This window comes from Oryctolagus cuniculus, chromosome 19, assembly GCF_051225735.1.
Source record: "Oryctolagus cuniculus isolate XC-2025 breed Fujian yellow rabbit chromosome 19, ASM5122573v1, whole genome shotgun sequence".
Classification (NCBI taxonomy): domain Eukaryota; kingdom Metazoa; phylum Chordata; class Mammalia; order Lagomorpha; family Leporidae; genus Oryctolagus; species Oryctolagus cuniculus.
The window spans coordinates 42,506,471-42,518,825 of NC_142885.1; the positions used below are offsets into that span (position 1 = coordinate 42,506,471).

The following is a 12,355-nucleotide window of genomic DNA, read 5'->3' on the forward strand; positions in this document are numbered from 1 at the left end:
ATTTATACACCCCCAAGTTCACAGTTCGTAAGTTGACAACAATCCAAGTGTCCATCAATAAATAAAAGGATAAGCAAAGTGTGACATATGCAACAGTTCCAAAAGTTTGTGAAAAACTGGGATTAAAAGTTTAGGAGCGGGTATCTGAAATGCCCATATCTCCAACTGGAGTGCCTGGGGTCCAGTTCCAGCTCTGCTTCCAATTCCAACTCCCTGATCAGGCTGCCTTCCGAACAGAGAGCAGATGACAGCTCAGGTAGTTGGTTCTCTGTCCAGGTCATGAAAGATCCAGATTATTGAGTTCCAAGCTCCCAGCCTCAGCTGTCTGGCCAGCCCACGCTGTTGTGGACATCTCAAAAAGAACCATCAAATTAAAAAATTTTGTCATTCAAATAAAAACCCCCACAAACATAAGGGGTCAGCATTGTGGCACAACAGTTAAGCCATAACCTGCAGTGCCCACATCTGATTTCTGGAGCGCTGGTTTTGAGTCCCGACTGCTCCACTTCCAATGCAGCCCGGTGCTAGCTAATGCACCTGGGGAAGCAGCAGAAGACAGCCAAGTACTCAGGCCTCTGCACCCATGTGGAACACAAATGGAGTTCCTGGGCTCCTGGCTGCAGTCATCTGAGCCAACAGACTGAAAGTCCTTTTTCTCTTTAGGTCACTCTGTTTTTCAAACACATAATTTTCAAAAATCTTTAAAAAAAAATCAGAGTGAGCACTGTGGAGCAGTGGGTTAAAGCTCCAGCCTGCAGCACCAGCATCCCATATGGGCACCAGTTAGAGTCCCAGCTGCTCCTCTTCTGATCCAGCTCTCTGCTATGGCCTGAGAAAGCAGTAGAAGATGACCCAAGTTCTTGGGCCCCTGCTCCCATATGGGAGACCTGGGAGAAGCTCCTGGCTTTGGATCAGCTCAGCTCCTACCGCTACGGTCATTTGGGGAGTGAACCAATGGAATGGAAGACCTCTCTCTCTCTGGCTCTATCTCTCTTTTGTAACTCTTTCAAATAAAAAAAAAAATAAATCTTAAAAAAAAAAAAATCAAAACTTCATATTGAAATAAAACAGGGCCAGCACTGTGGCCTAACAGGTAAAGCCTCCACCTGCAGTGCCTGCATCCTATATGGGTGCCGCTTCAAGTCCTGGCTGCTCCACTTCCGATCCAGCTCTCTGCTATGGCCTGAGAAAGCAATGGAAGATGGCCCAAGTCCTTGGGCCCCTGCACTCGCATGGGAGACCCAAAAGAAGCTCCTGGCTCCTGGCTTTTGGCTTCCAATCAGCCCAGCTCCAGCTATTGAGGCCATTTGGGTAGTGGACCAGTGGATGGAAATACGCCCCCCTGCTTCTGCCTCAGTAACGCTGCCTTTCAAGTAAATAAATCGTTAAAAAAAAAAAAAAAAAGATAAACCTATTTTGGTGAAAAAAAAAATGAAATCCATACATAGTTTTCTAATGATATGCACTTTTTATAAAGATAAGTACTTCATGATTCCATTAACAAAAGTACTGAAAGCAGTTCAATTCAGAGACAGAAAAGTAGACTGCTGGATCCCAGTACTGTGCTGGAAGGGGGATGTTTAACAGGCATGGAGTTTCCAAGTGGAAGATGAGAAGTGCTGGCGATGTATGGTGGTGACAGGTGCGTAATAATGTGAACATACTTAATGCTACTGGACTACACACACAAAACTCATTAAAATGTGAAATTTGTACATGTATTTCACTGTAATTAAAAAAAATTAGGGGCATAGTCAAAAAGAGGGAAAGAGTTAAGAAAACCAATTATTTACAAAGTATCTATAAATATGCCAAATGTAGGTCTTGGCATTTCCAAAATATTAACTCAATTCACAGATCAGAGTAGGCCTTACAGTCACTGTTTTGACAGACTAGAAAGACTCAGGTTAGGGGTTAAGGAATTTGCCAAAAGCCACACTGCTAGAAAATTATGAAACAAGAGAACTGGACTAAGCACTGGAAATAAGGGAAGTAGTACAGATGCAAAAGTCAAATCCCAGCCTAAACAAAGAGACACAGGGTCGGTACAGAGCCAACAGCCTTGTGAGGAACTACTTACCTGAAGAGGGTGGACATCAGTAGCCCTTAGCACCAGAGAGGCGGTGCTGAAGCAGATGCCTGGGGTGATAAAGGGGGAGGTAACAGGTCGAGGATCAAACAGATTTGGATGATTGCAAACTTTTCGCAGCTGCATCAAAATGTTGATGACACTCATGAAATGGCCTGTGGCTAGTGTCTCCTTAGTTCTGGGAAGAGAAGAAAAATGAATGAGACATGGTGACAGTCACATGCACTCCAACATGGGATTCCAGGACCTCTCATCCCTCCCTTACGTCGTCTGTGCCATGAAGTCATCATAGAGACAGCGCTGGCGTTTGGAGAGCCGGCAGCGGATAACGTGCTCATACTTTTTAGGCATCTGCTTCTCAACATCCACTTTAACTCGGCGCAGCAGAAAAGGTCGCAAAACCTAAAAGCAAATAGGCAGGAGGCTGAACGGAGAAGAGCGGCCACTAAGCCCCAGCCTTCCCCTCTAGCTGAGTCTTGGCCTGACATTCAGTAGAATGCTGGGTTAGCCCATCAGCAAACACTCATGGCGTCAGGCGGTATGCCAGACACCAACCACACAGAGATGAGTCAGATGCAAGCCCTCTCTCAGGGAACTGTCTGCTAATGGAGACAGACACAAGGATAACAACAGCACAACCTACAAAGTGACAGAAAGCAGCACTGAACCTAGATCAGCTAATACGCTGGAGAGAGAAACTACAGTTTGAAAAGTGTGTGCTGGGGCCAGTGCTGTGATGTAGTGGATTAAGCTCCCACCTGCAATGCCAGCATCTGATATGGGAGCTGGTTCAAGTCCTGGCTGCGACACTTCTGATACTAATGCCCTGGGAAAGCAGTGGAAAACGGCCAAAGTCCCTGGGCCCCTGCACCCATGTGAGAGACAAAACTCCTGGCTTCTGCCTGGCTCAGCCCTGGCCATTGCAGCTAGTTGGGCAGTGAACCAGCAGATGGAAGACTGCTCGCTTTTCCCCTCTCTGTGATTCTGCCTTTCAAATAAATCAATCTTTTTTTTTTTTTAATATTATTTTATTTCATAGGCAGAGTTACAGAGACAGGTAGAGAGAGAGGCCTTCCATCCACTGGTTCACTCACCAAATGGCTGCAATAGCCAGAGCTGGGTCGATCTGAAGCCAGGAGCCAGCAGCTTCCTCCGGGTCTCCCACGTGGGTGCAGGGGCCCAAGGACTTGGGCCATCTTCTACTGTTTTCCCAGGCCATAGCAGAGAGTTGAATTTAAAGTGGACTATCCGGGACTTGAACCAGGCCCATATGGGATGCCAGCACTGCAGGCAGAGAGGCCTTACCTGCTATGCCACAGCAACAGCCCAATAAATTAATCTTAAAAAAAAATAAAAAAGAGTATGTGTAAGTTTCCAGGATTACAAAAATAAATCCAGGAGAGAAGCTGAGAAAAAAAACCTGCAGCCTTGAAAGGATAGAAAACGGATCCTTTTTGTGGTTCATAAGTGTAATGACTGGGTTGCTCACACAGCTGTGTGAGATGTGCTGCCCTCTAAACCTTGTTTTTTGTTTTTTGGACAGGCAGAGTGGACAGTGAGGGAGAGAGACAGAAAGGTCTTCCTTTGCCGTTGGTTCACCCTCCAATGGCCTCTGATGGCAGGAGCCAGGTGCTTCTCCTGGTCTCCCATGGGGTGCAGGGCCCAAGCACTTGGGCCATCCTCCACTGCACTCCCTGGCCACAGCAGAGAGCTAGCCTTAAACCTTGTTATGACACCGGCACATGACCTATCTGACGTGAAAAAGGAAAAAAAAAGAAACAAAAAAAAAAAAAAGAAAAAGAAAAAGAAAGGATAGAAAACCAAAAACAAATCTGTAACCCGGGGCCAGCACTGTAGCCTATCAGGTAAAGCCACCACCTGCAGTGTGGGCATCCCATATGGGAGTCAGTTCAAATCTTGGCTGTTCCACTTCTGTTCCAGCTCCCTACTAATGGCACCTGAGAAAGCTATGGAGAATGGCCCAACTGCTTGGGCCCCTGCACCCACATGGCAGACTTGGAAGAAGCTCCTGGTTCCTGACTTCAGCCTGGCCCAGACTTGGCCATGCAGCCAATGGGGGAGTGAACCAGAGGATGTGAATGCAAGATCTTTCTCTCTCTGTAACTGCCTTTCAAACAAAAACAAATATTTACCAAAAAAAAATCTGTAATCTCAAAATATGAAATTTAATAGGACACAACCATCAATGTCTATAGTGACACAAAAGTGAAAGAATGGAGGTTAAGTGAAGGAAGAGTAGTTAAGGAACACTTAGGACTTCTTGCTTGGTTTACCAAATGAGGGTGTCACTGACAAAGATGGGGTGGCGACAACAGGTTTTAAGGAGACATACCTGCCTTAGAACTGATTTAATTCAAGAGGAACTTTCACTTGAGGATATCAAGTCATAAATTTAAATATAGGTCAAGACATCTAGAAAATTAAAGGACTGGGGGCCAGCGTTGTGGCGCAGAGGGTTAAAGCCCCAGCCTGCAGCACCAGTATCCAATATGGGTGCCAGTTGGAGTCCCAGCTGCTCTACTTTTTTTTTTTTTTTTTTAACCAGGCAGAGTGGACAGTGAGAGAGACAGAGAGAAAGGTCTTCCTTTTGCCGTTGGTTCACCCTCAGCACATTGCGCTGATCTGAAGGCAGGAGCCAGGTGCTATCCTGGTCTCCCATGGGGTGCAGGGCCCAGGGACTTGGGCCATCCTCCACTGCACTCCTGGGCCATAGCAGAGAGCTGGCCTGGAAGAGGGGCAACCAGGACAGAATCCGGCGCCCCGACCGGGACTAGAACCCGGTGTACCGGCACTGCAAGGCGGAGGATTAGCCTGTTGAGCCGCGGCGCCGGCCTACCAGCTGCTCTACTTTCAATCCAGCTCCCTGCTAATGTTCTTGGGGAAGCAGAGGAAGATGGCCCATAGTCCTTGCCTCTGCACCCATGTGGGAGACCCAGATGAAGCTCCTCACTCTAGCCTGGACCAGCCCTAGCTGCTGGGGCCATCTGGGGAGTGAACCAGTAGATGGAAGGTATCTCCCTCCCAAACTCTGCATTTCAAATAAATAAAATAAATCTTTAAAAACAATTAAAATATTAAAAATACAAATTGGGGAATCATTATCACATAGGAAACAGTCAAAGCCCTCAGAATGAGTATGCCTGTGAGACAAACTGAAAAGACACAAAGTAAAGATCAGAGCGCTGGAAAGTGTTATTTGAAAGCTGGGCAAAGGAGGACCCAAGGATGACCATCTACCCTCCCTGTGTGGAGGGCAGGGACAGAGCACACAAACCAACAATAAATAAGAAATTGAAGAAACCCAGATAAAGAGAAATATAAGCAAGAACTCACTGCTATTTAGTTCTACTCAAAGAAAACAGGGATGAAAACATAATTAAAGAAACAAGGAGGGGCCGGCACTGTGGCTCAGCGGGTTAACACCCTGGCCTGAAGTGCCAGCATCCCATATGGGCGCCAGTTCGAGTCCCGGCTGCTCCAATTCCATTCCAGCTCTCTGCTATGGCCTGAGAAAGCAGTGGAAGATGGCCCAAGTTCTTGGGTCCCTGCATGCACATGGGAGACCCAGAAGAAGCTCCTAGCTCCTGGCTTTGGATCGGCACAGCCCCGGCTGTTGTGGCCAACTAGAGAGTGAACCATCAGATGGAAGACTCTCTCTCTCTCTCTGCCTCTCCTCTCTCTGTGTAACTCTGCTTTCAAATAAATAAATATATCTTTAAAAAAAAAAAAAAGAAAGAAAAGAAAACAAGAAGAAAGACCAAAGTGAAGTCAATCCACTGGGGAACTGGTTAGTCCCTGGAACACCAAGACAACTGGATTAAGCACCAACTTCCTCCTACCCAAGTGTTTATTCGGCATTGCCCTTAGTTCTCTGTTGTTCTGAACTCCCAACAAACTGCTGCAGGCCCTACCTTGTGGAGGCGTTTGACTAGACCTTCATTGTATTCTTGGCTGCCCTCAATCATGCCAGTTAGGGGGTTAGAGAACCATTCCTTGAACTCGCGATGAGACTGGAAGACATGAGGCATCAAAAAGTGCATCAAGGACCACAGCTCCATGAGGCTGTTCTGCAAGGGAGTTCCTGTCAGGAGCAGGCGCCTCTGGCTGCAAAGAGACAGAGTGAACCAGGAGAACGGTCAGCAAGTTCCCAACCTTCTGCACATCCTTGATACATTCCTCAACCCAGGATCTCAGTCTTCAGGTCAACAATTCCATCCCCTTCTCTACCTGTTAAAGTTAAGCAGTGACTGCCAGCGCTGTGACTTGAAGTTCTTGATGTTCTGAGCCTCATCCAGAATGAGATAGCGCCAGTTCTTGCGGCGGAACGCCTGGTGGTCCTGCAGCACCAGCTTGTAAGATGTGATACACACGTGGAAGGCATTGGGCTTGGTCCAGCCCTGAAGGATCAAAAAGAGAAAGCAGCCAATAGCATGATGAAAAGAACGAGGGCAAAGACAGCAGATGCCAAGGATGTCAAGGGACAGAAAATCAGGCTGGAGAAATGAAGTAGCAGTAGAAGAATGGGGCAACAAGAGAGAGAAAGGAACACTTCTGATGAATGGGCTGAAAGATAGAGGAGGCGCTGGTGAGGGGGAAACGGCCACGTGGAAGATCGAACCTGTCGTTTGAGCTTTCTCTCTTTCTGGGCTCCATAATAAGTGAGGATTTTAAAGCTGGGGCACCAACGTTTCAACTCCATCTCCCAGTTCAACATCACGCTGGTGGGAACAATTATTAAATGGGGACCCCAGTTACCTGTTTAGCAAAAGAATGAAAGACAGTAAGGAAATGTGGCTCCAGTTCCTCAGATCTAGCCCTGACCACGCCCTCCTAATGGTCCTTCCTAATACCAGCACCCACGCTACCTTCTCCATACAATTAATGAACAAAGTCAAGGAAGCTACTAAAATAGCAACAACAGGGTAGACATCAGAGCCAGTGTCATGGTGCAGCATGTTAAACTGCCGCCTGCGATACCAGCATCCCATTATCAGAGCGCTAATTTGAGTCCAGCTTCCTGCTAACACACCTGGAAAAGCAGGGAATGGCCTGGGTCTCTGGGACCCTGCCACCCCATGGGAAACCAGTACAGAATTCCTGGCTCCTGGTTACAGCCTGGCAGAGACCTGGCTGTCACAGCCATTTCAGAAGTAAACTGGTAGATGTAAGATCTCTCTTTCCCTCTCTTTGTCACTCTTTCACTCTTTCAAATAAATAAGTAAACCTAAAAATGCGGGGGCGGGGGGGGGGGCATTGCTCTAACTATTGCAGTCATTTCAGAAGTGAAACAGCAAACAGAAGATCTCTTTCTACCCTGCCCCCTCACCTCACCTCCCATTACTTTTCTTTTACTTTTTTAAAAAAGACTGTGTGTGTGTGTGTACATGTGCAGTGTTGTAGTACCAGCAGGTTATACCACCAACTGCAACAATAGTGCCCCAAACCAGAGCACCAGTTGGAGTCTGGCTGCTCCAATACCGATCCAGCTCCCTACTCATGAGCTCCCCCTCTCTCTGGTACTCTTTCAAATAAAATATTTTTCCAAAAAAGTAGTGAATATTTCACTTTTCTACAGCTGAAGCTACCACTAAGTAAGTTCTCAGAAAGCTGGCCAAGAGGGCTCAAAGGAAGGGCCCTGCCCAGTTACCTTTCTCACAGGCCAAGTGGGCAAGCAGGGAGATGGTCTGAATGGTCTTCCCCAGCCCCATCTCATCGGCAAGAATGCCATTAAGCTTCTTCTCATACATAGTAACCAGCCAGTCCAGCCCAATGTGCTGATACTCACGGAGCTGGCCCCTCAAGAGCAGGGGGATAGGTGTCTTCACCTGACAGGGAGGAAAAAGAGGTGTCACAGTGGAATTGAGGTACCTGTCACCGAGAAATGGCAAAGTCAAGAAATGAGGAAGGTCTTAGATATACCTGGGTAGTGGCCAAGGTATAACCCTTGGGCTGTAGACTTTCAGCTGCTGCAGCAATGTCGGTAATTTCTTTCTTAGGGCCCAGAGTGGTGGTGGGCCCTGGGGTAGGAGGCCCACTACCCCCATCTGCCTCACTCTGCTCTTCGTCCCGGGCAAGCAGGTACTCCACCCCAAAATCCTCTTCCTCCTCCTCCTCCTCTTCCTCCTCTTGGCTCTGCGACTGGGCATCCTCAGACTCATCGGACTCAGACTCCTCCGATTCTGAACTCCCGCTCGTTTCTTCTTCCTCTGACTGCTCCTCCTCCTCCTCCTCACTCTGGTCCTCTGCAGAGTCTAAAGCAGGAGACCCTTCTTAGAGCTCACACTGGCTCCTCCAAGGCCTGCCCTCCCTGTCCCTGCCTCGTGAGCGCACATTCACCTGACGGACTGCTGGACTCATCCTGAGCAGCCTCTTCAGTCTCCGTGACCCCCTCTGCTTCACACTCGGAGCTGTTGACCTCAATGTCCTCTTCCTCTTCGTCGTCACTGCTCTCTGAGCCGGGGACAGAGGCGTCAGAGGCATAGGCTCCTGCATACTGCTGCAGCAGCTCCTCCACAGAGAGCTCACCTGGAGAAGAGATGAAGGAGAAACTTCCGCTTGCCTCCAGACAGAGGAGAAGGGGAGGTCTGAATGGTGCGGTTCATTTTACATAGGTCTCTGAAGACACCGCTAGACCCAGGTCTGAGGGGATGCAAAGCAGTTTACTCTCAGCAGCAGCTACAAAGTCAAAGCCCGTAATGTGGGCTAGAACCATGGGAGCAGCCTTCTGCTCAGAACATTATCACCCTGTGAACCTCGCATCCAAGGTTCAGATCAAACAGCACCAACATCCTCTTCAAATAGCTCCTCCCTCCACTGAGTTCCCACAGCACTCTGTTCAAACTTCCACCATAAGCACTCATTTGTTTTTTGACAGGCAGAGTTAGACAGTGAGAGAGAGACAGAGAGACAGAGAGAAAGGTCTTCCTTCTGTTGGTTCACCCCCCAAGTGGCCACTATGGCCGTTACTTGTCACTCCCTACTTGTCACCTATCATTTATCAGTCTGACTTTGTCGTTACAGCTGGAGTTCCACTGGGGCAGTGTGAAAAAACAATGCCCCATTCATCTCTTATGCCGCCTGACAACCTGCACAGAGGAGATGCCAACCACAGGTTCGGTAAATGGTCTGGTGAGTATCACCTTCTCGAGCCAACTCGCTCAGCTCCATGGCGTGATCAACCTCCCCTTCCAGCTGCTCCTCAGCTGCTATGGTGTCCTCTTCATCCTCCGCTAGGAAAGAGAACGAAGCAGGATCAATGGAGATACACACAGGAAACCATGAAAGGTCAGGTCCAGACAATTAACTCAAGGGGTAACGGGCTACAGAATAAAGAGAGCAGGGCTTACCTTCATCCTCATTGGCAGTAAACTCTTCATCATCTTCATCTGGATGCCAAGGTTGTTTATTGCGCTGTGTGACAGAAGGAGGAGCCTTCACCTGAATGGCAGACAATGAAAAGGGAGAGTCTTAGGTTGGAACAGGAGAAAGAAATAATACTGAATAACACGTCACAGAATGGTCTCTGTCCCATTGAGTGTCAACTGCCACTGGTACAGTCCAGGGCAAAGATACAATCAAGGGTTTTCTCTCAGCACCAGCTACCAAATCCTGGCTCCACTGCCTAGGAGAGGACCTGTGAAAGTGCTAACAGAGGCCCAGGATCAGTACTGCCACACAGCCACAGCAGGTTAAGCCACAGCTTGTCACACTGGCATTCCACATCAAAGCACTGGCTACTCTACTTCCAATCTAGCTCCCTGCTAATGTACCTGGGAAGGTAATGGAAGAAGGCCCAAGGACTTTGGTCTCTGCCACCCATGTAGGAGACCTGAATGGAGTTCTAGGCATCTGGATTCAGCCTCACCCAGCCCCAGCTATTGCAGCCATTTGAGGAGTGAATAGTGGATAGAAGAGCTCTCAGTGTCTCTCTCTCTTTCAAATGAATTTTAAATATGAAAATGACAATGACAAAATAAGGGGAGACAGAACTCTTCCATCTGCTGGTTCACTCCCCAAATGGCTGCAATGGTCAGGTTTGGGCCAGACTGCAGCCAGGAGCCAGGAATTCCATCCAGGTCTCCCACATGGGTGGTATGGACCCAAGGACTTGGGCTATCTTCACTGCCTTCCCAGGTACATCAGCAGTGAGGTGGATCAGAAGCAAAGCAGCTGGGATTCAAACTGGTGCCTATATGGGATGTTGGTGCTGCAGGTGGCAGCTTAACCCACTGCACCACAGGTTTACAAAGACTTTTATTAAGAAAAGCTCAAAGAACAGGCATTTTAAACAGTTGTTAAGTTTCTACTTTGGATGCCCATACCCCATTATCAGATAGCTTGGGGTGGAGTCCCAGCTCTACTTCTGATCCCGTTAATGCACACCCTGGGAGGCAGCAGATAATGGCAAGTACTTGAGTTCCTGCAAGCCTCATGGGAGACACAGATGGCACTCTAGGCTACTGACTACAGCCTGACCCAGAAGCAGCTGTCTCAGGTCATGCAGAGTGTAAACGAGTGGATGAGAACTCTTTCCCCACTTCCAGCCCCTCCACCTTTAAAACATACAAATATACAATTTACAAATAAAAAAGAGAAAGAAAACACTATCCCCACTTAAACATATAAACAGGGGTCAGCATTACAGCAGTGGATTAAGTCCATATCCCATATCGGAGCAGCATGTTCAAGTCCTGGCTGCTGGGAAAGCAGCAGAAGATGCCCTAAAGAACTTGGACCCCTGCCACCTATGTGGAAGACCTGGATGGAGTTCTGGGCTCCTACATTTTGCATGGCCCAGCCCTGGCCATAGTGACCATTCAGGAGCAGTGAACCAGTGGATGGAAGAAAATGTGTTCTCTCTTAATCTCTGTCATTCTACCTTTCAAATAAGAAAAAAACAAAAATCTTAAAAAAAAAAAAAATACAGAAACAGCACTTAGGTCTTGAAAAGTTTTCAAGTTAACATCCCAGCTCCCAATCTCATAAGCCAGTAAAGAAGCTACCAAGGCCATTTCACAGAAGTGGCAAGAATATTTTCTTAAGTCCCACACAATGGGGCTGGCGCTAGGGTGCAGTGGGTAAAGCCGCCACTTGTGGTGTCACCATGCTGTATGGGTGCCAGCTCGAGCCCCAGGGGCTCCACTTCCAATCCAGCTCTCTGCTATGGCCTGGGAAAGCAGCAGAAGATGGTCCAAGTCCTTGGGCACCTGCACCCATGTGGGAGACCTGGAAGAAGCTCCTGGCTCCTGGCCTCGGACCAGAACAGCTCCTGCTGTTGTGGCCAATTGGGGAGTGAACCAGAAGATGGAAGACCTCTCTCTCTCTGCCTCTCCTTCTGTAACTCTTCTAATAAATACATACATACATACATAAATTTTTTAAAAAATTTTATCATTGGTTTTGATCAATTTAATTATGATTTTTTTTTTTTTGACAGGCAGAGTGGACAGTGAGAGAGAGAGAGAGACAGAGAGAAAGGTCTTCCTTTTGCTGTTGGTTCACCCTCCAATGGCCTCCGCAGCCGGCGCACTGCGCTGATCCGAAGCCAGGAGCCAGGTGTTCTCCTGGTCTCCCACGCGGGTGCAGGGCCCAAGCACTTGGGCCATCCTCCACTGCACTCCCAGGCCACAGCAGAGGGCTGGCCTGGAAGAGGGGCAACCGGGACAGAATCCGGTGCCCCAACCAGGACTAGAACCCGGTGTGCCGGCACCGCAAGGCGGAGGATTAGCCTAGTGAGCTGTGGCGCCGGCCAACCATTATATTTTCAAAACATTTTTCTGGGGCCAGCATTGTGGCATAGCTGGTAAAGCCTCTACCTATAGTGTCAGCATCACATATGGGCGCTCATTGGAGGACAGGCTGCTCCACTTCTGATCAAGCACCCTGCTATGTACCCGGGAAAAGCAGCCAAAGAGGGCCCACATGCTTGGGCCCCTGCACCCACATCTCTGCCTCCTCTGCCTCTCTGTAACTCCACCTTTCCAATAAATAAAATAAATAAATAAATAAATAAATAAATAAAAGAAAGAAAAAAAGACCACACAGCCACCTCAAGGGTCCAATATACTCTTCTACTACAGCACTGGAAACTCTGCCAACTGCAGGCTACAACTTGCTCCAAGCCCACACTCTTCCTTAGCCGTCTTCAAGTGAGAGCCCTGTTGTCAATAAGGGAGGACGCCTAGAAACCACTACCAGCCTCACAGCCCAGTACTTGGGATGCGGAACCTCATCCTCTGCTCCCAC

General features: G+C 48.2%; 1 protein-coding gene, 1 non-coding gene and 1 pseudogene across 6 annotated transcripts in view; 1 reads left to right on the plus strand and 2 right to left on the minus strand.

Annotated features, from left to right (window-relative positions):
• The window catches only part of SRCAP (Snf2 related CREBBP activator protein), a 47,467-nt gene that overhangs the window by 21,275 nt on the left and 13,837 nt on the right, over positions 1 to 12,355 (minus strand). For all 5 annotated transcript variants that reach the window (XR_016225860.1, XM_070064861.2, XM_070064857.2 and 2 more), the window contains exons 9-18: positions 9,457 to 9,547; positions 9,250 to 9,339; positions 8,447 to 8,635; positions 8,030 to 8,361; positions 7,758 to 7,935; positions 6,729 to 6,865; positions 6,338 to 6,507; positions 6,022 to 6,214; positions 2,355 to 2,491; positions 2,081 to 2,267 (exon numbers count right to left, since the gene is read on the minus strand). Coding sequence is in view for 4 of the 5 variants with exons in the window: in XM_070064861.2 (XP_069920962.2) it covers positions 2,081 to 2,267; positions 2,355 to 2,491; positions 6,022 to 6,214; positions 6,338 to 6,507; positions 6,729 to 6,865; positions 7,758 to 7,935; positions 8,030 to 8,361; positions 8,447 to 8,635; positions 9,250 to 9,339; positions 9,457 to 9,547 (1,704 nt within the window). In the remaining variant the exon portion in view is untranslated. The remainder of the gene's footprint in view (positions 1 to 2,080; positions 2,268 to 2,354; positions 2,492 to 6,021; positions 6,215 to 6,337; positions 6,508 to 6,728; positions 6,866 to 7,757; positions 7,936 to 8,029; positions 8,362 to 8,446; positions 8,636 to 9,249; positions 9,340 to 9,456; positions 9,548 to 12,355) is intronic.
• Positions 3,537 to 3,631, plus strand: LOC127487918 (small nucleolar RNA U13; annotated as a pseudogene).
• On the minus strand, positions 9,631 to 9,758 carry LOC127487917 (small nucleolar RNA SNORA30/SNORA37 family). Its single transcript, XR_007915195.1, has one exon. It is a non-coding gene; the product is annotated as a small nucleolar RNA SNORA30/SNORA37 family (small nucleolar RNA).